The sequence below is a fragment of the Gallinula chloropus genome (assembly GCF_964237585.1).
Source record: "Gallinula chloropus genome assembly, chromosome: 2".
NCBI classification, from domain to species: Eukaryota; Metazoa; Chordata; class Aves; order Gruiformes; family Rallidae; genus Gallinula; species Gallinula chloropus.
In genome coordinates, this window is record NC_140086.1 from 90,406,956 (window position 1) to 90,432,178 (window position 25,223).

At 45.1% G+C, this 25,223-nt stretch overlaps 2 protein-coding genes across 2 annotated transcripts; one reads left to right on the plus strand and one right to left on the minus strand.

Moving 5' to 3' along the window:
• Nucleotides 1–5,018: 5,018 nt before the first annotated feature.
• BPHL (biphenyl hydrolase like) lies at nt 5,019–21,968 on the plus strand. The gene is made up of 7 exons (XM_084260141.1): nt 5,019–5,131; nt 7,267–7,370; nt 9,787–9,953; nt 13,844–13,997; nt 16,329–16,460; nt 19,146–19,269; nt 21,526–21,968. The coding sequence occupies exons 1-7, from the start codon at nt 5,031–5,033 to the stop codon at nt 21,611–21,613; spliced, it is 870 nt and encodes a 289-aa protein (XP_084116267.1). The 5' UTR covers nt 5,019–5,030; the 3' UTR covers nt 21,614–21,968.
• LOC311188672 (tubulin beta-1 chain) lies at nt 21,913–24,632 on the minus strand. Its single transcript, XM_084260140.1, has 4 exons — nt 24,522–24,632; nt 23,775–23,883; nt 23,403–23,513; nt 21,913–23,189 (listed from the first exon to the last, which is right to left on the minus strand). The coding sequence occupies exons 1-4, from the start codon at nt 24,576–24,578 to the stop codon at nt 22,129–22,131; spliced, it is 1,338 nt and encodes a 445-aa protein (XP_084116266.1). The 5' UTR covers nt 24,579–24,632; the 3' UTR covers nt 21,913–22,128.
• Nucleotides 24,633–25,223: the final 591 nt, after the last annotated feature.

Below are 25,223 nucleotides of genomic sequence, written 5' to 3' on the forward strand. Positions count from 1 at the left end.
AAAACAGCAGCTAAGGAAAGTGAAGCTCTCACAATTTATCCTTAATACAGTCCCTGGGTAGAAGGCGACGGGGCAAGGTGGGGAGGGAAATGGGAAGTTAGGATCAGAACAGGGACTAGGCTGCAGAGCCTAGAAGCTATCTTTGTGCTGGAGGAAGTATTCCTCAGAGTGAACCCATATAGACCAGTCTCCTGACACTGGATTTCCCTCTGCTCTCCCACTCCTCCTCTACGACTCTTAAGTAGGTCACTTCCTTTCCCTTTAGCAGTTTCCTCATCTCTTTGGTACAGACACTAACTTCTGCTTCAGCTAAGATGTGATCAGATAATAAGCATTAAAGCTTAGAGAGACACTTGATGAGAGCTGTGGGAGATAAGAATCCCCACTAATCACCTTAACAAACCAATAATACTGCTTGGAATTTTGAATGATGGGTTACAAGTCCCGTGTGTCCCACACACATCTTAAGTCAAGAGAACTAAAGGCAGTACCAGAAGGGACGTCTGGGTCACCAAGCTCACTAAAACAGATTCATACAACCCCTTCCAAAACATATCAAGAACCATCTTCCAAATGCTACTCTTACCCTCTCCAAAGGAGAAGCTGTTTCTGCTTTTACACCAGAGTACCTGGAGACATTTCAGGTATCTGAATTTAAAATGCCCGGAATTAGAACAAAAGCTGTACTGAGACTCTGCTTGGATTTACAGGATGCAGATGATATTCAACTTTGAAATTATGAGACCGCCTCACATCAACACATCCGCACTTGGGATTTATAATGCAGCTATTCATGAACATATAAAAGGTACACAGGCACTACTTAAGCTGACAGGCAACTACCTCTCACCAGCATAAGAAAAATACAGGCAAACACAAAGAAAACAATTATTAAATACATGTCTGTATCTTAGTGTCTTCATCAGTCTGAAACGATCTTTGAGCCAAGGTATCCAGGATCTTTTTCTACCAGATAGTCTTACGACAAAGCATCCTTTTCTTTGTGATATAAGCCCAGTTCTCAACTTGGCTATTATTCCAGCTGAGTATGTCTAATGATACAAAACCACATGCTGCCACTCTCCACAGCTTCAAAAACCATTCCATGTCTACGCAGTCTTTCTTTTTTCGAAGGTCAATACCAAATCACAGAGCCATAAGCATTTTCACACCTTTGTTCTCAATTCAGCAATTCACCACTACCCAAATCTTACCTCTTTGTGAAGCAACGAGCTTTTGTCCCAAGATTAAAATTCTGTCTGCTCTAACACAGAGCATCCAAGAGGCAGAAAAGCCCAAATATCAAAACAGGCACTAAAACAGTGGGATATTTCACTTCCTAGAAGTGGCTAAATTAAAAGAGGCAAAAAGCGTCAGTCAGCATGTACGCACACTCAAGAAACTCAAGAAACAAAGTCTACAGCAGTACCAGGATCACTAGGGACCCCAGCCAAACATAGATGTGGCTGTAACACAGCAGAAACTGAGACAGACCAGCAACCCTGCACTGAGCTGAACTGAGGCTCCTGGGCCTGTGAGCAGTGGTGAGGTGAGGGAAGAGACCTCAGCTGAGGCTGATCATGCCCATTAAAGCCTATTAGTATCCCAAGAGCCCCAACAAATAAGCTGCTCCTTGAAAGGTCCAGACTTATAGCCCCACTCATGGTGATGTTTATAGTGTCTAGTATGGAATCACTGCTCCTGACAGAAGAATCCCACACATGAATTAAATTAATGCCTCTAGAGACCCGAAATCAGTCTTTTTGCCTGATGTTCCAGGGTGTTTCAAGAGACCCACTGTATCTATAACTGACTAGGGCTTCCTTATATTTTCTACAACCTGAGAAGTGAAAAAAAATATATAGATACTTATTTTCTATCCAACTGGGAATCAGAAGGTTATCCTGTCTGAGCAATTTAAAAGGCATATTGAGAAATCTAACTGTTCTGTGGTTATGTCCTTCATGAGAAATTTGGAAAAATATTTGTGGGCTGGGAAATGGCATTTGAATCACCCTTTTCACTGCTCTTCAGTGCTATAAAGAACAAACCCATGCAGCACCAACAGTGCAGCCCAGCTGCAAGGACTGCAAGGGTTCATCACAGGTGACAAAGTTTCTCTCTGTAGAGATGACCGTACTGGCAAGATGGGGCAATGCCAAAGAGGCCAATAAAAATGACAGGGTAGTTATGAGAGAGAGGGAACTCTGTATTCAGAGACACATCACCAGCAGAGCAGTGTTTTTTCTTTCATTTTATTCTTTTATTTTTCTTTTCCATGCAATGACCAGAAACAGCTCATTCCCACAACCTCAACCTTCAGCAGTAACCAAACAAGAACATTTTACAGGAGTGGACAACTACTGCCCCAGTTATTCTCAACTTTTTCCACAGGCTATGTCAAAGTAAGCCTGAGTCTAGCTTGCTCAAAGCATGTTCTCTCCTTTCAGCCATTAATTTATGAGAATATTTTTGAGCAAATGGTTGAGCTGAAATTTTTAATCCTCCCAGCTACCCATCATTATGTCCAAATCTGCTTTACTGCCAAGACTGGTGAACTGAGTAGGGTGAACACGATTTGAGCCTGTGAGTTTACACTCCTTTTGTCCCCGGATCATTCACCACCTGCAGCCAGCCTCAGCAGGGTCCTGCTTCCACAAGTGCATCTGGGGTCATTGCCTTGTGGGCCCAGATAGCAACTCTCTCCTCAAGAGCTTTCATGTCTCTCCTCACAGAGATGGTCATCTTCCCCACACACAAATAAAAGGGGGTTTTGCCAGTGCCATTTTTGCCCCAGCTGTCATGTTAGTTTTGTTTCCCTGGGCCAAAGGCAGCAGTTTATTGCCTGTGAGAGGAGCTGCATGGCCCAAGCGCTTGGGAGAGGAATGGCCCCTTACAGGTCTCATGGTCCGCAGAGCTGTGATTACAGGCCTGTAGATGACACATGGTGCAGCAGCTCGACTGAGAGCCATTTCTGTAAAAAGACCCCTCAGCTTTTACCACACTGACAGTGGGATAAGAGAAGGATGGGGTAGGTCCAGATGGGTACACGTGCCTCCTTACCTCCCTTTTCTCTCACCTGTCTGGCAAGGGCTTCTCTTTTCTTCACCTACATTGTATGATGAACCCGTTCTACCCCTCAGTTCTTCAGCATGCGTTCTGAGAAGTTGTTACATCTCCTTCAGTCATAGTAGGTAGAGATTATGTAGGAAGATCAGAAGGAGAAGCATTTTTAACAAGAATGAAATTGGATACAAAAAGTTTGAGGCCTTTCTGAGGCTCACAGTGAACCATGAAAGAGCTCCTTTTGATTTGTGGCAATTGTGGAATTCAGAGGAAGTAAATCGGTTTGTGCAGAAGACCAAGCTAACTCTATTCCCCTAAATGCAGAATAGTTGTCACCTCCAGTCATTTTCCATCAGAAAGAAATGTAGATGGTGATATTCACAAGAAAAACGAGCCACTGAAAGTAGCCTAAGCACCAAGGAAACTCTAGGGTCTTGTAGATGTCACTGGGCAACAGTGAAGGCAGCTTGTCCTGATGATGGATTGCTTGTAATTAGCCATACTAAAGACCTTAATCTTAAATGGTTTGATCTGCTCAGGGGATAAACTGAACCAGTATGCTCACAGTTGAGTTAATCTCTTTATGAGCTGGGATTTATTATGACTGTGATTCACCTCTAAGACTTGTTAGTGCCATGCAAACAAATGGCAATGGAGTGGGAGAGCTGATAGCTATTCACTCTCTGGGCAGCCAGTGAACTCCTGCTGAGCTGGAATAAGTATGTAACACTAACCTGTCTTGAGAAAATCCCTCTCATAGAGGTACAAGGAGACCTTGTTTCCTGGGTCTGTTTCAAACCTGGTAGCAGCTCTACAGCTTTCTGCTGTTTTCCTCACTACCTTCACAGCCCTCTACACCGCTGGCCTGGGCAGGCCATGACTCAGGCTGGCCGTTCTCCTCCACGCTTGAAAAGCAGACACTGGGGTAAGCAGTCAGTCTCCTTGGTGCTTTATGAGCAACCTGTGAGGGGATCCAAAGGAAAGTGATCCCAATGTGCTGTGCTGAACAAAGGCAATCAGGCCACTCTAAAGGTACTGGGCCCGGAGTGGCACGGGCACTTGCCAGTCCAAAGCCTTCAGACAAGGGATGAGTACCCTTCCCACATGCAGGTGCTACAAAAAGCACTGGTTAGTATTAATAATTCTTGTCTTAGGGAGGCTGCAGTCCCAAGAGACACCCTCACTATCCCAACTGCCTACAGCTTTGAGCTTTTCTCCAGGCAGACCTGAAGTCACAGATAACCACCTCTCTCTTCTTTCTTGGAGCTTCCCGCACCACGGGCAAAGCGTGAGGTACAGTTCACGACCCTGTCCCTTGTATTACCATGGGCAGGGATCTTTGCTGCTGGCAGACACCTCAGGCAGAGGGTGGAGGCGCTTACAGAGCCTTAGTCCCGGACATTACCGGCTGCAAGCGCAGCTGGGCACCGCTCTTCCTCTCCTGCGGCACCAGGCAAAAAAAACCCCTAGGACCCCCGAACACCCACCTTCTACCTTCCCGCCTACGTGTGGGGACAACGGCTCACGGCGAGAGACCCAGCAACAAACGCTCCCACCCCGGAACTCCCTCACCGGGAGCGGGAACCACCCTCCCTCAAACTCTTGCTCCCGTTAAGCCTCCAAACCCTCCCCCCCAGGCACCGCCGCCCTGCCCTGAGTGACACCGGCGCCCATCAATGGGAGTGCGGCCAAGCAGGCAGGCGGTACCGCCTATCGCCCTTCCCAACCGAGACCTCTCAGAGGTGGGGCGGGTTTGTCTCTCCTGCCTCCCGGGGAATGGGCTCTGGCGGCCTGAGGGTGGCCAAGACGCCCAGTGCTCCGGTGGTTGCCCTTAGTCTTAGCGCCGACCGGGCAGGGCGGCAGCCCTCTCCGGCGGGGAGGGGAGGAGAAAGGAGGGGAGGCGGGGTTCCCCGCCTCCCCTCCTTTCTCCTCCCCTCCCCGCCGGAGCTGCCTCGGTGGGCGAAATGGCGTGGCGGAGCGTGGGCCGGGCCCTTCGGGTGCTGCTGCTACAACCGCCCGCCGGGGCTAAATCCCTCACGGCCCGAGGACCGGCTGCCTCCTACGGGTAAAACTCAGAGCCGCTTCCTTCCCCTGCTCACTCGCCCCTCCCCTCCTCCCGGGCTTTGCGGAAGGAGGCGTTTGACAGGCCCGGGTGGGCGTCACGGGGGGGGGGGGAGGGGGGTTGGACGGGAAATGTTTTAGTAGAGTGTGGACACAGTAGATTTCGGGGGCGTGTGGGGGTTGTGTGTGACAAGGTGGGGACAAGGTAAGGGGCTGAAGGTGCCTGTTTCTGCGGTTAGGTGCGGGGAGGTTCGTCTGGCTGCAGGTAGAAGAAGAGCTCTTTCCCCAGCCGCTCTTCCAGTGCGGCAAGGCTGGGTGCTGGCAAGGCTCCACAACCCCTTCCCATCGGTTGCCTGTCATCCTCCCCTCTGCGACCCCCTTTCCCCCCAGAAAGGCAGGACGTGCTGCTGACTGCCCTCCTGCTCTGCCGCCTGCCCATCAAGGGGTTTGCTGGAGGTCGCTGAGGTTGCAAAGAGAATACATCCATGTATTTTATATATATATATATATATATATATAAAATACTGCTTATTCTGCAAATCCTATTAAGGAAAATCAGACATAATACCATTATTCTTTCCCCCCCACACACACACAGATAAAGGCTAGGTTGTATTGTAGCCCAGCTGGAACAGAAAGGCAGTTCCCAGGTTAAGCTCAGTCCTACAGAGTATGAGGTGAAGTGTGGCCTCCCACAGCATCTTTTGCATCTCCCACAAGGCCCCGTACAGTAGGAGACCTGCCCACTCTGCACCTGTACTGTCTTGGCAAACACAGGCAGTACGTATCCAGTGCTGCTCGCAGAGCTATAATAAGCCTTACTGCTGCTAACTCAGTCACAAAATAATGGGGTGGGGGTGTTTTAACATGGCTCCTGCTCTCACCATCCAGTGGGAAATGCAGTTTTGATGAAAACTTCGCAGAAGTAAAGTCGTCGTGCTGACAAAAGTACTGAAGTGATTTCAGACTCATGGAGACTTGGTGTGGGAAAGACCAAATCTGTCTTAGGCCTTGCCAGTTTCAGTACAGTTTCTCAGCACATTAAGAAAACCCCCACAACTAGTCATTTGTTCTTAGTCCAGAAAGTACTAAAAATACTCTCGTTGTGAAATTCCTGAATTTCTTTGGACTTTACACTGAGGAGCAATCCCAGCACAGAAAGGCATCGCAAACTCAGCAAAGTTCTCAAGCCCCTGATGTTAATAATTAATCCTAAAAAAGTAGAACTGCCTTAGAAAACCCAAACCTAACACCTGGATCAGAAAAGCAGAATATACATCCCTTTAAATAAAATAAATTAGTTTGGTGGAAAGATGTCTTGCAACAATTATGGCATAGATTTGCATGGGAGAACTGGCACGATGGTTTATACCGTTAGGAAGTTACCTTCAATCTGTGCTACTTCTGCTTTCTTGCTAGGTATCTAGGTATCTCAGATTACCTGTTTGCATTTACACACGTGTCTTGCTTTATACTCAGTGTTGTAGGGGTTTAAGGGCCAGGGCTGGGAGGTGCCCTGTGCGGTCGATTTCTGTGGTACTTCTTTTGTGAGTGGGTTTTTTGGTCATGTGGTACTTTCCAATTAAGCATTCTCCAGCTGAGATTACACTGACAGAAATATCATCACATTCATCTTTTCCACCCTCATCTCAATGCAGTGGTTTTCATTGTAGATGCTGTAGTTCACGAGGAACTGTAACAATAGATTGTGGTCTCTTTGTGAAATGAATAGGCTTAGTTTAGTAATTACAAGGTGAACACCAGATGTTTTGAAAGTTATGCTGTGACAGAATGAGGTTTCTCCTCTCCAACACATTTCTTTCCACACATTTCTATAGCCACATAAAACTGCTTTTCTGTTACCCTTGTTGTACTGTCAAGACTTTTTTTTTTTGCTTCCCCTTTAACTTAAGTAATTCAAAAAGCTGTATAGGGGTCGCAACTGAATGTTTCTCTGGTCCTGACAAGGTTCTATTTAGTCTTCTGTGCACCCAAGAAATGGCAAGTGACCCATTTAAATCTCACTGTATTGTTCTTCATCTCTAAAAAAAGTAATTGCTGTGTATTACTTGAATGACTATCTAGTAATGAGGATTACCTGAATGTTTTACTTTTTCTCTCCCCTTCCCCCATCTCTAGGACTTCAATAACATCTGCCAAAATCCAAGTGAATGGAGTCCATCTGCATTATCAGCAGACAGGAGAAGGAAGCCATGCAGTTCTTCTGCTTCCTGGAATGCTGGGTCTGAAGATTTTGTCTTCTCTTTGTAGAGCAACCACCTCTTTTGCCACCAAGTCTTGAGCTAGAATGCCCAAAACTATCTTGTAATTTATTTAGGGCCTGATTATGGAAGGTTGTCATTAAAAAAAGAAAAAAAGCTACACATATATATGAAAAGACAGACTTCTTGCAATCAGTTAGCTTTCAAATATTTCATTTATCTCACCAGGGATATCTTACACAATTTCTTGGCTTGTGTAGTCACTTGCACTTTGGGTGTCCAGCAAAGTTGGCACATAGCAGCACAAGCTACAAAATAAGGGGGTGGAGAAATCAGGTCACCTATATTTGTTAGGCAGACTGAATTATGCATTATTTTAGAAACTAGGCGTGTTCCAGTTGAATTAGTAGACATAATGCAGCACTTGCAGCTTATCTTCATAGTGAAAAAGGCACGTTTGGAACTTGCTTCTTGATTAAAAATGTATTTTCGTGATTTGGTTGTGCAGGGAGGCATTGTTAAGTTTCTCAGTAGCTTTTTGAGATGGACAACAGGTTTTGCTAAGTACACGATACCTGTCCACAGAGATCACTGGTTTGGATAACAAACTTTTAAAAATTAACACGGGCTTTTTTCTGGGATCTTGCAGTCCTAAAGAACCACTCAGGCTTACTAGCAGTTCATTGGAGGCTGTCAGTAGGACCATCACTATGCTCAGAGTTGAGTTTGTGCTTAACTGAATTGCTGGATCGGGATGATAGAATGTCAAGAGCTGAAAAGCAGATGACATTTGTTCTTCTTGGCAGCAACATTTTCAACTCTTTGTGAAGTGGTTCTTAATTGCAAAGAATTCTCAAGGGGAAGGTGGAAAAAGTTAATGCTAGGGGTGCTTCAGTAGTCATATGTTTTAACCTGTCCATTCTAAACAGCTTTTATAACTATTAGTCCTGTTGCCAATGCTAACTCTTTAAATAGAGAGAATGTACTTCTTAAGTTGTGAGTAATGTTACTATTAGGTGTACATGGCTGGTTTTCAGTTAGCATTACTACGAACAGTATCAGGCCTAGTATCTTCACCTTTCTTAAATTTATGTTCAGTATTTCTGGGTGAGCTTTACATTCTGCCATGTACTTCTTCCCTTTGTACTGCTACTAAGTTTTCAATATTACTGTATACTACTTAGAGTATTAACAGGCTAATAATGTGTCATGGAAACCATGTAAGTGCTTTTAGCTTAAAAGAATTAATTAGTCTCTAGACTATTTGTAAACCACATTAAAACAAAACTAATGTTTCTCTTTCTGACTAGAGAAGCATTGGGAAAACACAGCAATCAGATAGGCTTTCAGCCTGGTGGATTTGTTCAAGTTACAAAAGATGTAACGAGGGTATGAACGATAGCACAGGGATTCACACAAGCCTGTGCAAGAATATGTGATAAATATTAATTGGGTTGCGTCAGGATTTTTCAAACAACCTGATATTCTTCTTCGGACTCTAGATATTCATTGGTGATGCGAGAGAGAAGAGATCATGCCAGGCTGTAGTCAGCCCATCATGGCAGGTTATAAACAGCCTCTTTTATCATTTAGAAGAGTTGATGGTGTAAGAGGAGGTATCTGAGGACATATTTCTCCAAGTACACAGGAAAAAACAATCTTAAATGCCCTTAAATAACCTTTTTAATACAACAATGGCTAGCCAGTCTGATATTTAATTTACACCATTTGAATATGTTAGATCTGGACAGACTAATCGAGTAGCCCGCGATGCTGTTACCACATGACCATAACGCAGAGGAGAAACAAATTGCAGTCTCACCTTCATGCTGGTGTTCATAGCTTTGTGCAATAGACCAGAATACTTTGGGTTTTAAAGGTCTGAGCCATCAACATAAGAAACTGTTCTGCATCAGAAAAATTGCTGTATTCGGCTTATTTTGCGTATTAGAAAAAAATCAGAAGTTACGGTTTTACGCTACTGTGTCACCACTGTGCCCGCAGGCAATGAAGTATTTTGAGCTCAGCTTTAGGCACCCATATTCTCATCATCAGAACAACTGTCTCACACAGTGCTCTTCACCCTGTAGCTACAGTCAGTACATCCCTTCCCTTCCAGTTTCATCTGTGCTGACCAGATAAACAGCAGTGACTGACCATGGTAGTGCTTTAAATCCGTGCAAGCTAAATCCCTGCCAGAAATGCTTTGCTCTGAGCCTGTTGCAGATAGTTCTGGAAAATTTTATTGTGATACTTTCAGTCTGAGGGTTGCAATGGTCAGTTACAATTAGAGACAGAACATACTGCAGTTGATGGATAATCCCTTTTTTTTTTTTTAGAATTTAGATATGTTTCCCCAGGTTTCCATTTAGAGTATGTGTACTTACTGTGTATCTATTATGGTGATTACTATAATTGAAAAATTATGATGTTTCAGGGAGTGGTCAAACTGATTTTGGACCACAGCTTAAGTCCATGAATAAGCAGCTTTTCACAGTTGTTGCGTGGGATCCTCGGGGATATGGAGAGTCCATTCCTCCATCGCGAGACTTTCCTCCAGACTTCTTTGAGAGGGATGCAAAAGATGCTGTGGATCTTATGCAGGTAAATCTATGATGAAATGTTATTATTTTCAATAAATATATATATATATTTAAAAGCTGTTTTCCATAAATTTTGAGAAGGGGGAAGAGTAATGTTAAGCAGGTTGTTTCCAGCTAACAGCAAGTTATGCAAAAGAGAGTGAAAATGAAGGCTTAAAACTGTGCAGATGTGCAGTATTCTGGAAAATATTTTCTTCTTCCATCTCTTCTGCCATATACGTGAGGTTCAGCAGCAGGAATTAATTCTAAAGCACTATGCTTTATTCCAAGACCCAGCCCTTAGAGGCCTGCAGCCAAGAACGATGTAAGTTTAGGTAAAGTATTTATGAAAAACAAAGCCTATGGTAAGTGTTTTAACTGAAGGGATTGCAGTAGTGAAAGGTTCTTAGAAAATTCTCTAGCTAATACAGTCTTGGCATTTTGCCTTGAGCAGGCCCTTTTGAGAAACATTTGATTCTGAAAATTAAACTTGACACTTTGTACTTTACAGCATACTACTGAAATATTTTTTGTGGCAAATCGAAGGGTTCCTGTGATCATACCGGATCTTAATAGTTACTACAGTTACTGTGATTATAAAGAATGGGATGCAAAGCTGTTATTACTCCACTCTGCAGAATTTTTTATTTCAAATCTGTGTTTCTGTGTTCTTCTTTTATTCTATCCTACAAGTGCTAGCACTATTTTTGGGTTTAGTTTTAACTAATATTTTGGCTCTGTTCTATTAAGCTATACAGCCTCTTTGGCCATGTTAAGGAAGTTGGCAGAGCGTTAAAATTCCACAAATATGAGACAAGAGTCGTCAGACAGTCAGTCCAAGTGTGTTTCTGTAATAAGCAGTAACCTTGCAGAAACCCATCTGAAACTGGAAACGCAGCCTTCCTCGAGCATTCTGCGTAGCAACACAAAATAAGTCTGACAGCAGAACCAGGATTAAGATGCAGTTTTGCCCTCTAGCCATAAAAGCAATCTCTCTCTGCCCCATAAATCACCAACTTCTTCTGCTACGCTAACAAAGAAAATAAATATGCTGCCAGAGATAGGTGATGGACTTTGGGTTGAAGTGGTTGTAACCCCCTTTCCTGCCTCTGCCCAAATACTAATAAATGCAAAATAGAAGAGAGGGCTGTCCCCAAAAAGAATATAACCATGCAGCATCCAGTCAAACAGGACATCACCCTACCAATCTCTAAAGCTGCCAAAACAAATGAGGCCTCATATCCTGTTTTTTTTGAGGATGATTATTGATAGAAGCATATAATAACAAATTACTGAAATCCTCCCATGCCTGGTAACTTGCTTCTGTTTTAGCATAATGTATACAAGATAGCACAATCCCAAAGAATCATCCCAATTAGGATTCCCAATATAACCCAAAGTCATAACTCCTGCAGAAGGCTTTATGGTATGTATGGCTTGCCCACACTCAGCCAGAAAACCCATCCCTATAGGGGAGCCCTCAGAACCTTTTTGTCTTGGTGTCTCTGCTGGACCTGCGAGTGCTGAGAGGTTTCTGCCAAATAACAAAACCTGAAATTCTGCTGTGCATTTAGCACCTTGATGCAGGTGCCAGTGCTCTGGGTCACTGTATGTGTTCCATGAAGGAGTTTGCATGAGATAAAAGGAGCATAAGGCAAATGTCTAACAGTATCAAAGGCCTGTAGCATTAAAACAATCATGGAAATAATTAGCGTTGACATTTAAGAGGTTCTTGCTCTTCAGAGCTACTGTCCTAATGAAAGGATGGGCATGGACTTCTCCAGGTTTCTGTAGATCAACTCAGCCCTTACTTGTGGTGTACTCCCTGGGACCCAATGGAAGCACACACTACAGAGTACTGTTGTATCGCAGCTCACAGTTACCTCTGTCACAGCCTACGTGATCATTTGATTGCCTTTCACACAGGCCTGGATGGAGGAGGTGATTTCAAAAGAGATTTTGTTCACTTGCAGGGCAAGGCCAGCCCAAAGTCACCCCCAGAACTGAGCTGTGCAACCAGCCCCCAGGTTATTGCTAGTGCTAGGTGGAGACCTGTACTGTAACTAGTTCAAGATTAAGGCAAGCACACATGCATGCCATATCCAACACCTCTGTTACATCACTGTGTTTTGGAAGGCTGCAAGAGATAAATTAAATTCCTCCCGCTGGAAAGGCATCCTGAGACAACCCAAAGAATGCATCAGGATAATAGCTGGTAAACAAGAGATGGACCTGGGGCAAATAGGTCTCAGCTGAAGCACTGCCAAATAAACTGGCATGAAGAACAGAAACTTCAGTCAGCTATTCCACCCATCAGCCAACTTTCAGATCCCTAGTTTGCTCTTGGCAGTAGGGGAACAGCAGCAACAAAAACTGAAGCTTTACAAGCACCGCTGCCAACTCCTGAATCTTGCCAAGACACCAGTAACCCCTTCAGCAGCACGATACTGAAGGCTGGTCACAGGTGACTATACTTCCAGCAAGCCAGGGCCAACTCACCATCAGCTGCTGTAATTCAAGGCTCTCTTCTCTTGCTCACATGTCTTACCTCACATGTTCTTTTTCCCTTACCTTATTTTTACTTCAGGATTAGCCAAGTGAAATCTAACATTGAGCAACACTACAGTAAGCCTGATACCAAGGAAGAAGCCAAAACTAGAAAAGCCTGATAGCGGTAGAACTTTGCTAGGTATCGAGCTGACTAGTAAAGTTATGCTGCACCTGAGCATCACGTTTATAAGCAGAAGTGAGTTTCCAGATTAGAAACTGCTTTTTTCTCTCATTGCCTGCATTTTTGCTTTCAAAGAAAGCAGGCCTGGACTTCCAACAACCACCACCAAGCCCTAAACCAATTCATTCAACTAACTTGCTCTTTTTCCTCCAGGAGTACAATATGTTCCTTAATTGCATCTGAAAGGCTGCAATTTCTGGGGAAAAAAAAAGAAACCCCCTTTGAAACCTTTATGCTTGTTGCAAAAGAGTTCACAAACTGAGGCTTCTGCATGCAAAACTGCAAATACCTCTTAACCACTGAATATCTTCCCTATACAACCTCAGATGCCTTTGCTCCTGAGAGCCTTTACCTCTCTCGTGTCCCTACTGGAACCCCCACAACAGATTGTGGTATTTGAGGAAACAAGAGTTTCAAATTCTAGTGGAAATTGTGCCAGTCAGAATGAATTAAGGTCTTGGTTGACATATTTTTTTGCCTTCAGCCTTCCTTTCTGAGGAGAAATTTCATTAGTAATGTTTTGAATTGCATTTCACCATTTTGAATTGCATTTCACTATAAAGTAGCATTTAAAATGTACACTTAAAAGCTTCAAAAATGTCAATCGGGCACTAAAATTTGATACAATTCTGTAGCAAATACTTTAAGCATTTCTTGATTGTTACAGAGCAGGGTTTTTTGGGGTTTTTTTAGATCAGCCAGGATCAGTAAATTAGATCACTGGGTTCCATTCTTCCAGCCTTAAACTTTTCTTAAGTTAATCTTTGTTTTGAATTACCTACCAGCTAGTCTTTTCCAACTTTATACCAAGAGAATCCACAGATTCTTAGTACCATCAGGCACTCTGGAAAGGTCTTTGCTGTCTGTTGTAAATAAGCATTTCTTAATTTCAAGAGGGTTTTTTTAAAATGCAGCAAGAATGTAATATGACTGCTGCCTGTTTCGTTAAATAGTCCTAGAAAAATGAAAGGGTGGGTATAATTTGTTTTCTGAACATTTGACCTCTTCTTAAGTATTTTTGCATATAGCAGGATACTTACATTTTCTAATTAGGAAAGCTAACTATAGTTCAACTATACAGTGCTGTGTACACTACTGTGCTGTTTGTTTTCAAGAAGCATTTGATACTTGCTTGTAAAACCAAGTGATGAATTGCATGTAACTTTCTTGTACAAATGAAGGCACTGAAATTTAAGAAGTTCTCTTTGCTGGGGTGGAGCGATGGTGGAATTACGGCACTCATTGCAGCCGCAAAGTATCCAGCTCTTATCCACAAGTTGGTTGTCTGGGGAGCAAATGTCAGCGTTACTCAAGAGGACGTGAGAATTTATAACGGTATGTACGAGCTGAACATCATATCCTATAAAATTGGTTTTCCTTCCTTCTTGACCTAAGGTTCTTAGTCATGTAGCAGCTAAGTGGAGACAGAGCTGAGGACACAACAAACCTAAAGGAGCAGGACACAAAATTCACCAAGTTGTTGAGTACAAGGACAGATTGAAGTCACAGCGAGAAGCTCACTAACTATTACTCCAATTGCTAATACAATGGGATTTTTAAAAAGTCCTTACAGCTGCTGAAAAGCGTAAGTTATAAGAGCTTCCTAATAGTTTTCAGAAAGTAAAATATTTCTTCCTGTAACAAGCTCCTAAAAGCAAATTGCAAATATTACTACTGATCCCAGGCTTGATTTCCTTTCTCACATCTCATACAACCTTTAGATAAGGTCCACAGAAAAATCACTGGTCTAGCACACAACAAGTTTTTGCCTCTAGGGTCTATATAATACATAAACAGTAAGAAAACCAGCTCATAACTTACCCTTTGCACTCGGGAAGCAAATGAATCATTGAAGTAAAAGTCCTGGGATGCCTTTCTAATTTGTATTCCTTTCAAGTTAATTACTGTGGTTACAAAACCTTTGCGGAGTAAGGAAACATGGGATTTCTGATCCTTATTCCACTCACATGAAATAGAATCTGGCCATTTGTCACTTTAAAGGAAAATAGCAAACGCTGCTAGTGAACTCATAAAGAGACCTTATTTCCTTTCCAAATGAGAAATTTGAAGAGCTAACCACTCAGACTCTCAGTAAATGTAACCTAGTATAGTTTCAGTTAAGTGACTGGCTTATACCAGCTGTGAAATCTCTCCTTCAGCTAAATTAGAAGTGTATGCACTGCACATGTGCACTTACCTCACCTAAAGCACTTTCAGGAGGTGGTGGTAGTAGTAGTCTGGCTTTTAGTTCAGCAAGCAAAAGGCTTTTCAGCTCTGGAAAAGTGCTCCTTTATGCCTTTACATCTTTTTATATGTATGAAGTTTTTATTGTATAAGTATGAAGCGCATATCAGTATCAGCCAACAGGCTAGAATGTAAAAAGACCCACCCCAAAGTCTTACTTTACATAGAGCACCCACAGCGATACTGGCCTTTGGCCTCTTCATGGACTGGTGTGTCAACATCTCTCTCTGGGTGATGGAGCTCGGATTGCAGCAGCATAAGTCTCCCACAACTGGCCCATCAGTGCATCTCAGCTGCTGTTGAGGGTTTAATATGAGAGAAAGGTGTTTATTTGGTAATTGTGTCCTTTCAGTACTGGTTTCCTGCCCTATGCCCCTGCCTTTTTTTTTAAAAGCAAGGCCAGCCACAAGGATAAAACAGTAGTCTGAAAGGGAAATGACTGTTCAGTAACAGCTAGCCTGGGGTGAGCAAACTCATTCCAATCAGATGCTGCTATAAAATACTTCTGGTCAGTACTGCCTTGCTCGTTTGGGTGGACAGGTTCTGTTTGTTAATTAACAACTCGCTGCTTTCTTCCCTTAATTCCCATTTGAAACCAATTAAAAGCTTTGCTAGTAGCATATATTTCTGCTTGATTAATCAATATTTTTCAGGTTTCTTTCAGGTTCTCTGCTACACCAACGGGGTTTTTTTTTGAGCTTTATCGATAGAAAGCTGCACAGCTGAAATAGAGTTTAGGGAAAATCACCCTTGTGGGTATCTGGTCCTGAAAACTTTAGAGGGGAAATAGGTAAATCTGATAAATAAATAATATGAATGTCAGATTATTTGTACAGCTTTAGCCACCCTGCCATGAGTCACAGGACTCTACTGAGAGTTGCTTGTTTTTCTGTAAGACTATGGTAAATGTACCGTGATGTCAGCCTGCTGGAATGCCTTAGTAAGAGCTTCCTTCCTCTGAATACTGGTAGGAGCCATGGAAGAACTTCCATCCATGAGCCAAAACAAAAAGCTGAAGAATATAAAAAAGAATTGCCAGCTCTGGCCCACTGTTGTAAAACAGTCTCCTTTTTATATGTAAGGTATCTCCTTGAGCTCCTCTTCTGCAGGGCCTCCAAAAATATGTATCAGAAGTTTTAGGACTGAGTCCTTTGATTATTTTTTTCCCCCTGTTATTCCTTATGACCATAATAACAAGAGAGTCTTCTGTGACTCAGAAAAGACTCCAGCAGAGATTGTAAAACTGCCTTTTCCATGTCCTTTCCATACTGTGAATGATTTGAAGCCTTTCAGTGCAGTTTCAAGTTTGCAAGAACGCATCGCAGTTTGGTTGGAAAACGTACTCGTATCAGGTGTTGACAGTACTGGCTTGTATCTTGCTGCTGGAAAGGACTGAAGATGTTTCAATGGTGTTTTACACAGGCATCCGTGATGTCTCAAAGTGGAGTGAAAAGGTCAAGAAGCCACTGGAAGAGATGTACGGGCACACCTACTTTGCAAAAACCTGTGAGGCTTGGGTAGATGGAATCTGTCGGTTTGCTGAGAAATCAGATGGTAAGGTTTCTGCAGAGCTAAACTGAAGAAATTGAAGTAACAGACAGTTCTGGATTTAAAAAAAAAAAAAAAAGTCTAACAGCCCTCCTAGCAGCCAGTGAGGGAAGGACTCTGCATATGGCATTAAAAGTTGGGTCTGACTCACACTCGTGAATAAAGCAATTACTGTGTAGATGATTCACAGAACCAGCAAGGTACAGGAGGAAAACACATTTATAGGAAGCATTAGCTGATGAGTCTCTCCTCTTGTTCCAAACCACATTATTAAATCATTGCTTTTGTGTGGACTGAAGGGAAAGGATTCTGCTGAAGTTTTTTTCCCCCTCTTCTCTCTGTGTTGAAGGATTACCTCTTGGGGATATTGTTAAGATATCCCAGAAATGAGGTACATTCATTCCAATTTTTCCAAACAGGAGCTGAAGCACTCTCTCAAGCCTAGGATCATTTAAGTTAAAAAATAAGGAAGTTCAGATTGTGAGAACTCTGAATTAAAAAAACACATTTAAAAAACACTATTGCCACAGCTTAGCTGTTTAAAACTCAAAAAAAAAAAGAATAGTTAAATTAGACAATATAATTATTAAACATTTATTGCTGAAGATTTCTGCAATTATTCTGCATAGACTTTGCAGACAAGGATACTGTGAATAGTAACTTGCAGTTTTAATTCAGAGGAAAAGTGTTTTTAATTTGCCTGGAGCAGAAATACATAAAAATAAGGTGTCTGTATTTCTCTTACAGACATTTTCCTGTAGCTGTCATAATGAAAGACAGGAGGTGACATAGCTTAACAGGTAGCAGGTACTACTACTATTTTTTCCATGGTTTGGCACAGGATTATCAGCACGGTACCAGCATTTATCCCAGCAGAGTGATGCACAAAATGAAGATCTGAATTTATTTGACCCTTTCTAGAACACATCTGCTTAATGTTAGTTTATTCTCAAGTCCAAGGCTCAGGCTGGTGAAACTCTGGCTGTGACATCCTTTTACTGCCTGCACATGCCACAAACATTATTGGGATGGAGTGACTGAAACAGAAGCCACCTGGAAACACATAACAAGGAGCTGAATTACCCAGACTCCGTAACTGGGTCAGATTTAGGGAGAAGCTTAACATTTGCTACAAAATGTGAGCAGTCATCAGACTGCAGGGTTTTTTCCAGGTGTAGCTTGGGGATGGTCTACAAGCAGGCCTCCTTGCAATTGAAGTCAAGATACACTATGCTAAAGGTGCAGATATGGCAAATACAAGGAGGATTAATAACACCCTTCAGAGAGGAGTAGGCAGCAAGGCCTTTTTTGGTCAAAAACTCAGCTCAGGCTCTTTTAAAAAATCGACTATTTGCCCTAAATGGGACACCTTTTTGTGTGAAATGCCATAAAAATTCAACTTTTAGAAGCTGCCCATTCTTAAGGAAAATGAATGTGTTGCGTAAAGCTGCAAAATTCAAGGTGACTCTTGCAGTTCTGTATTTTTGGAGTAAATATAATCTAGTGGTTATAGTGCAAAACAGTTTTAGGACTGGAAACTAGGACATAATTGTTTGACTGCCAACTATGTCCTTAGGTAAATAACCTCAATTTGCTTGTTACTTATCCTGAAAAACAGTCAACATTTGTGCAGGTGTTTGAAGACTGTGGGTGAAATGTTCTAAATGGAAATACTTAACTGGTAGAACTGCAAACCAAGACTGTGTAAATACCCAAACAACTGGAAAAGCAGCCTATGCTTTAGAGCCAAAAAATCACCTCCAACAAGAGCCCCCCTCATGAAAACAAATCTTTATCACCACTATAACTGTAGCCCAACCCTTTATCATCCTAGCATTTTCTGCAACAGAACTAACATTTCCTTTGAGCACACTTATATCAGCATTATTCATACAGCTGCTGGTAGCTGCAGGGAGACAACTACAAATAGGAAAAAGTTAGCTCAAATATAAACGGAACATGAAATTTGAGTATGTTTTGCCCAAAGATTCTCTTGCAAGAGCATGAGGAGTTAGGCAACAGGTTTGGAAACTAGGTTGGCTAAGGGATGAGGAAAAAAAAGGGAAAAGAAAAAAAAAAAAAGTGCCTTTAAGGAAAAGCATGAAAATTGCTTCTAGTGAGATTAAAGACTTGTAAGTATAAAATTATTCTTGAGGTTCTGTAAGATGAATGGGCAGGAAGAATAACCTTTGAATAGTTGTAGCACAATTTGCATTAAATGTTTGTATGATGCAGACAGGGAAGGGTCTGGATGGTGGAACAGGCAGGAGTACAACCTCAGTTAACTTGCTGATAAAAGTAGCAAATCCTGTCATGGGAAGAGATGTAACAAAATGTGGTATTAACATGAAGATTGGGAGACTCCCAGGCTGGAAAGAGCAGAGCCAAGGAAGGGAGCGCTTGCTTTCAAGTCAGAGAACGCCTTGGGAAATGTGGGACAGAAGCACTTCTCTCACTCTATCTGTTCTTGCTGGTACCCATTAGTGAAGCGAATTTCACTGAAGTAACATTTTGGAGAAATAAGTGTTAATTATAGTCCTGATTACATAGTTCTGCCAATTAATTGCACGGCCTCCACAAGGAGAGGCGATAGCTAGAACCCAGTGGAGTTCATGATGCTTCACAGAAGCAGCTTCAGTCTTTCAGACTATTTTAAAACAAAGTGTGACCTTCATTTTATTTTCTCCCTAGGTAATATCTGCCAAGAGTTGCTGCCAGATATTAAGTGTCCCACATTTATAATTCATGGCGAGAAAGACCCTTTGGTTCCACAGGCTCACGCAGAATACATTCATAAGCACATCAAAGGCTCTCGGTAAGTTATGTGATGGAGTATTTATAAGCTGTTGTTGAAGAAATGAAGGAGTTCAGACCCACAAACTATAAAAGAAGAAGTATTTGGGCAAGTTGTCTCTGTCACAGACAGACCATTCCAAACTTCCCTGGCAAGTTACAATGCAAACACTGTAGCTAGACCCCTCTTGCTATATAAACCAAAATATTTTAATAAATTCTTTCCTAAACTCCTCTAAGAGAAACGAAATAAGATCCTTTTCCTCTTCCACCGCAGAACCACTCCCTACTATTTACTGACATGAGAAAATTTCTTCTCTATGTCCATTGCATTCCTTTTGCTGCAAGAGTCCTTCCTCATTCTGTCCCATTCAGTAAAACAGTGAACTTGCATGCTATGAACAGAGAGATTCCCAGTTGTTAGAGAGAAACACAGGATACAGTATTTTCTCTGCCTTGTTGATGTGAACAACCCCCTCAAATTTTGTTTTTCTAACTGTCCCATGAATTTTCAGTGGTTTTGAGAAAAGCAGGAAGAAAAAAAAAAAGTACAACTCAGAGATATAGACAAGAAAAATCTCAGGGCACTGCCTGCTTCATTTGAAAATTCCAGACATCGTAAATTTGAAAGAGCTTTTGCTGATTGTAGTGCAGATACCATTGCTTATTTCTCTCATGAGAAGAGAGCATGCCATCATTCAGTATTTGTGTAGTACAGCTAGAGTAAGGTGGCATTACAGCAGCAGCTAATAGCATGCACAGTGCTACAGCCTTGTGCATCTGTGTGCTGCTTGGTCTTCAAAGAGAGAGACTTGATGAAATCAGGACAGAAGTGCTGGAAGAGCTGGCCGTGTTCACACACTGTGACTCTTTTCCCCAAGACAAGGCAGCACTTGTCATCACCAGAAGAAGAAAGATCTCCTTGCTGTAGTGGGGCTTAGATGTCACAAAGGCAATATAGTCAAGTGTCATGGTTTAACCCCAGCCTGAAGCTAAGCCCCACGCAGCCACTCCCTCACTCTCCCCATGGCAAGATGGAGAACCAGGAAAGGGGGGAAAACTTGTGACAGTTTAATAAGCAAAGCAGAAGCAGTGCACATAATCAAAGCAAGACAAGGAATGCCTCCACTGCTGCCCCCAGGCAGGCAGGCATTCAGCCATTCCCAGGAAAGCAGGGGTCTACCATGCGTAACGGTGACTTGTGAAAACAAATGCCATCACTCAATGTTGTGTGGTCCCCCCCCTTCCTCCTCCTTCCCTCAGCTTTATATGCCGAGCATGACATCGCATGGTATGGAATACGCCCTTGGTCAGCTGTCCCAGCTGTGTCCCCTCCCATCTCCTTGTGTAGCCTCAGCCCACTCACTGGTGGGGCCCTGTGAGAAGCAGAAAGGCCTCTGCTCTCTGAGCCCTGCTCAGCAGTAACACAAACATCTGTTATCAACAGTGTTCTGATCACAAACCCAAACCATAGCCCAGTCCTAGTTACTGTGAAGAAAATTAACTCTATCCCAGCCAAAACCAGCACACAAAGTATCAGTCAAGATAGCTCTAGCCTTTTTAAAACTACTTAGTATGTGGTAGGATAAAATAATTTCCCAACCCTGTGTAAAGAGGTAGAAGTAGACACTTGATGTTATAATTTTTCCCAGATAGAAAGGAAGGGTAAGTAGTATTTTTGGCTCTTCACACATATCAGTAAGACAAAGATTTAACTTTTCACAGATTTGAAGCTTTTGTTACAGTTGAAGATGTACGGATATACCTTTTTATTTTAATAAATTAGTGGTGTTAGTTTTTAATTGCCTTTTTGGAGAAAGGTTAGACAAAATTCAAACACATAAGTTAGGTGGTGGCAAGAAACCTACATTTCTTAGTGATCTCTTACCTGTGTTCTCAGCCCACTGTAACCGCTGTTCTCTGAAAGAGGCAAAACTGCTCAGGTACTTCACAATCCTTTCAGAAAGGTGCATCCTGGTCATGTAAGTTTTGGAATGTCATCTTCTTTGCAGACCACCAAAGAAGTCCCTAGAAACTGAGTCTAGGACACAAGAATTTGCTTTAAGCTCGGTTTGTCTTCCCCAAAGTGGGGCGAATGGTACACCTGTTCTCCAGTTGTTGCTGTTGCTCACATTGAACGGCATACATGGGGATAGTACTTAGTTACATCAGCTCTGTACTAGGGTAGCCAAAAGCAAGGAAAAGGCAACATTTTGATTACCTACAGTCACTGAATATAACATATATTCACCATTTGATTGTTTTTTTCTTTCTTAAGGCTGTTTCTGATGCCAGAAGGAAAGCATAATCTACACCTGCGCTTTGCAGAGGACTTCAACAGACAAGTGGAAGATTTCCTACAATGATACAAACTGTAAAACAAGTTAGAGGTATTTGTCCTTGCCTTCTTTAGGGATTTCAGTTAGCTTTCCCTTTCTATTCAAGCTACAGGTAGGTTTGGATCCTGTAAGGAAAAAACATGAGAGGTATTTGCATGAGCCATATGCATTTCGAGACTCCGCAAGACTCAGTGGATCAGAGCACACCACGGTGCTGCAAGGGTTCTGAACATGCCTTTCAATTTACATCTTGCCACACTGGCTAAATGGCTGTTCTGTGTCCTACAGGGTGGGGAGGGGGGTCAAGAAAGACAGAAAACATGATGTACAATACATGCCTTTATGTGCTCTTAACATTAAAGGACCAAAAACATCGTAATAACTGGGATTCAGAACTGTTACACTGAGAAACCTGTCAAGAGTTACAAGTGCTGAGAGGATAATTGGGTACACAGTTTCTAAAGAACATGCTTCACCACCACTATCAGAAGTCATTCCCTTCGCATGCCTGCTTTACAGAAGTTCCTTTGATACCAGGGGACTTAAGCTTCGTCCTCCTCTCCTTCCTCTTCAAACTCCCCCTGCTCATCTGCAGTGGCATCCTGGTATTGCTGGTACTCGGAGACCAGGTCATTCATGTTGCTTTCGGCCTCCGTGAACTCCATCTCATCCATTCCCTCGCCAGTGTACCAGTGCAGGAAGGCCTTGCGCCGGAACATGGCCGTGAACTGCTCCGAGATCCTCTTGAAGAGCTCCTGGATAGCGGTGCTGTTGCCGATGAAGGTGGCGGACATCTTGAGGCCGCGCGGGGGGATGTCGCAGACGGCTGTCTTCACGTTGTTGGGGATCCACTCCACAAAGTAGCTGCTGTTCTTGTTCTGCACGTTGAGCATCTGCTCGTCCACCTCCTTCATGGACATGCGGCCCCGGAAGATGGCGGCCACCGTCAGGTAGCGGCCGTGGCGGGGGTCGCAGGCGGCCATCATGTTCTTGGAGTCGAACATCTGCTGCGTCAGCTCGGGCACCGTCAGGGCTCGGTACTGCTGGCTGCCGCGGCTGGTGAGAGGGGCGAAGCCCGGCATGAAGAAGTGCAGCCGGGGGAAAGGCACCATGTTGACCGCCAGCTTGCGCAGGTCGGCGTTCAGCTGGCCGGGGAAGCGAAGGCAGGTGGTCACGCCGCTCATGGTGGCCGACACCAGGTGGTTGAGGTCCCCGTACGTGGGAGTGGTCAGCTTCAGGGTGCGGAAGCAAATGTCGTACAGGGCCTCGTTGTCAATGCAGTAGGTCTCGTCCGTGTTCTCCACCAGCTGGTGCACAGAGAGGGTGGCATTGTAGGGCTCCACCACCGTGTCCGACACCTTGGGGGAGGGCATGACGCTGAAGGTGTTCATGATGCGGTCGGGGTACTCCTCGCGGATCTTGCTGATCAGGAGGGTGCCCATCCCAGAGCCCGTCCCGCCGCCCAGCGAGTGGGTCAACTGGAAGCCCTGGAGGCAGTCGCAGCTCTCCGACTCCTTCCTCACCACATCCAGGACAGAGTCCACCAGCTCGGCACCTTCCGTGTAGTGCCCCTTGGCCCAGTTGTTGCCAGCCCCGCTCTGACCTACAGGGCAGACCAGAAGCAAGGTGCCACGTCAGTGCCCCAGGCAGGAGCAGGCACGATGCTGCTTCTCTTGCCCCAGGGGCTTCACCCCTCGTTGCCACCCCCATGTCCCCACTAGGATTCCGGTCCCCTAGATCACCAGCACGCTCGCTCTGAGCCTCTTCTGACCACAGAGCTCCCGCTGCAGGACACCTCCACCCCACTCTCACTCACCAAAGACAAAGTTGTCTGGACGGAAGATCTGCCCGAAGGGGCCGGAGCGCACGGAGTCCATTGTGCCGGGCTCCAGGTCCACCAGGATGGCACGGGGGACATACTTGTTACCTGCAGGAGGAACCAGCACCAGTGTTACAGCCCTGCAGCCTGGGGCACAGCAGCCCTGATGCACTCCCTTCCACCTCCCCATACTTCACTGGAGAGACACTGTCTCAGTGAAGACTACCATGTTATCAGAGCCATTCTGAGAACAAAGCTCTCTGAGGCATCGCTGGCAGATGACAGCGCTTGCTCAGGGATTTTTTCCAGCCTCAATGAGCTGGCATGACTGCCCCACTTAAGGGCACCCGAGGAAGCACACACACTTACCAGCAGCTTCATTGTAGTAGACATTGATCCTCTCCAGCTGCAGGTCACTGTCCCCGTGGTAGCTGCCCGTGGGGTCGATGCCGTGCTCATCGCTGATGACCTCCCAGAACTAGAAAAACAATGTTCCAAAAAGGACAACGGTTACCCACAGCTGGCCAGTGCCAGTCACCAGCACGGCCTGTGCATACCACAGCCCTGACCACTCCCTCGCATGGCAGAGCAGCTGCCTGCGAGGAAGGTGAACCAGTGTAGAAGGGCTCCCCGGTGGCAGCAGCTGAATGAGCAGAGAGCAGACAGGCAGCTGGAGCAGCAACGTGCAGCAGCTTAATTATTTTACAGCTTCTATCAATAGGATGGCAGCCCTCGGGTACCTCAGCTTGGGGGGGTCTCCCATTGTCTAGCAGTGGCTGAGGACCCTCTAGCCTCTACAAGAAGATGGCAGCACCTCCGACACCCTCGGGGGTCCGCCCGTGGCACTGGAACACGTCTCCTTCCCTCCTTCGGGAGCCATGGCTGCAGAGGGGCGCGGCAGCGGGGGGCTCGCCGCGGCTGGCTGCGGGAAGGCAGGGCAGCCACGGACCAGCGCCTAGCCCCGCAGCGGCTCAGAGCGGAGGAGCAGGACCCGCGATGCCCGAGCCAGCCCCGGGTGGCTTTTAATCTAGGGACGGGGCTGCGCGCCACCCGCGGGGCGCGCCCCTGGAACCCCGCACCGCCTCTCCCAGGGAGCGGCCCCCGCCGGCCCCGTACCTTGGCGCCGATCTGGTTGCCGCACTGCCCGGCCTGGATGTGCACGATCTCACGCATGGTGCCGGTGCCCAACGCTGCCCTGTAGCCCTCGCTGATACCGCCCGGTCGCGCACTCGCCGCTGCAGCGGCCGCGCCCCGCGCCGCGCCTTAAATCGGGCGCCGCGCCCCGCCCCCGCCGGTGACGTCATGCGGGAACGGCGCGGGCCCAATGGGCGCGCGGCGGCGGGGCGGGGCTGCGGCATTGTCTCCCGCAGCGGGGGGCTCAGCCCGGGCCCGCGCCCAGGGGCGCTGGGTCCCTCGGCAGGCTGAGCGCGGCCGGCTTGGGCCGCTGGGGAAGGCCGGGCTCGGCCAAGGCCGGGCGCGTCTCGGGCTGAAAGGGTGGAGAGGGGGAACAACCCCCCGCCGACCCCCCGTAGCCCTCCGTGCGCACCTGCTGGAGCTCGGCCCCGCAGCAGGCGATGCTGCCTCGAACCTGTGTTTCCAGGTCACGCCTGCTTAAATCGATACGTTTTCGGCACAAGCATCATCCTGCCGCAGCTCCGGCACCTGAAACAATGGGGAACTGAGGGGTGGTGGTATAGCACCCGTGGCCCCTTCCACGAAGCACGTCCCTCCTTCCTTCAGGTAGTGCTGCCAAACCCTTGTACATGGGGCTCTGATTTCGGGGACACAGGACACCGGCATGGAACACTGCTGCTACCT

Coding starts and splice junctions, on each gene's coding strand:
- BPHL (XM_084260141.1), top strand. CDS start 5,031: ATGGCGTGGCGGAGCGTGGGCCGGGCCCTTCGGGTGCTGCTGCTACAA. Junction 7,371..9,786: donor TCTGCTTCCTGGAATGCTGG/GTCTGAAGATTT, acceptor ATGATGTTTCAG/GGAGTGGTCAAACTGATTTT. Junction 9,954..13,843: donor ATGCTGTGGATCTTATGCAG/GTAAATCTATGA, acceptor GTACAAATGAAG/GCACTGAAATTTAAGAAGTT.
- LOC311188672 (XM_084260140.1), bottom strand. CDS start 24,578: ATGCGTGAGATCGTGCACATCCAGGCCGGGCAGTGCGGCAACCAGATC. Junction 23,514..23,774: donor CTACTACAATGAAGCTGCTG/GTAAGTGTGTGT, acceptor TTCCTCCTGCAG/GTAACAAGTATGTCCCCCGT. Junction 23,190..23,402: donor TCCAGACAACTTTGTCTTTG/GTGAGTGAGAGT, acceptor TCTGCCCTGTAG/GTCAGAGCGGGGCTGGCAAC.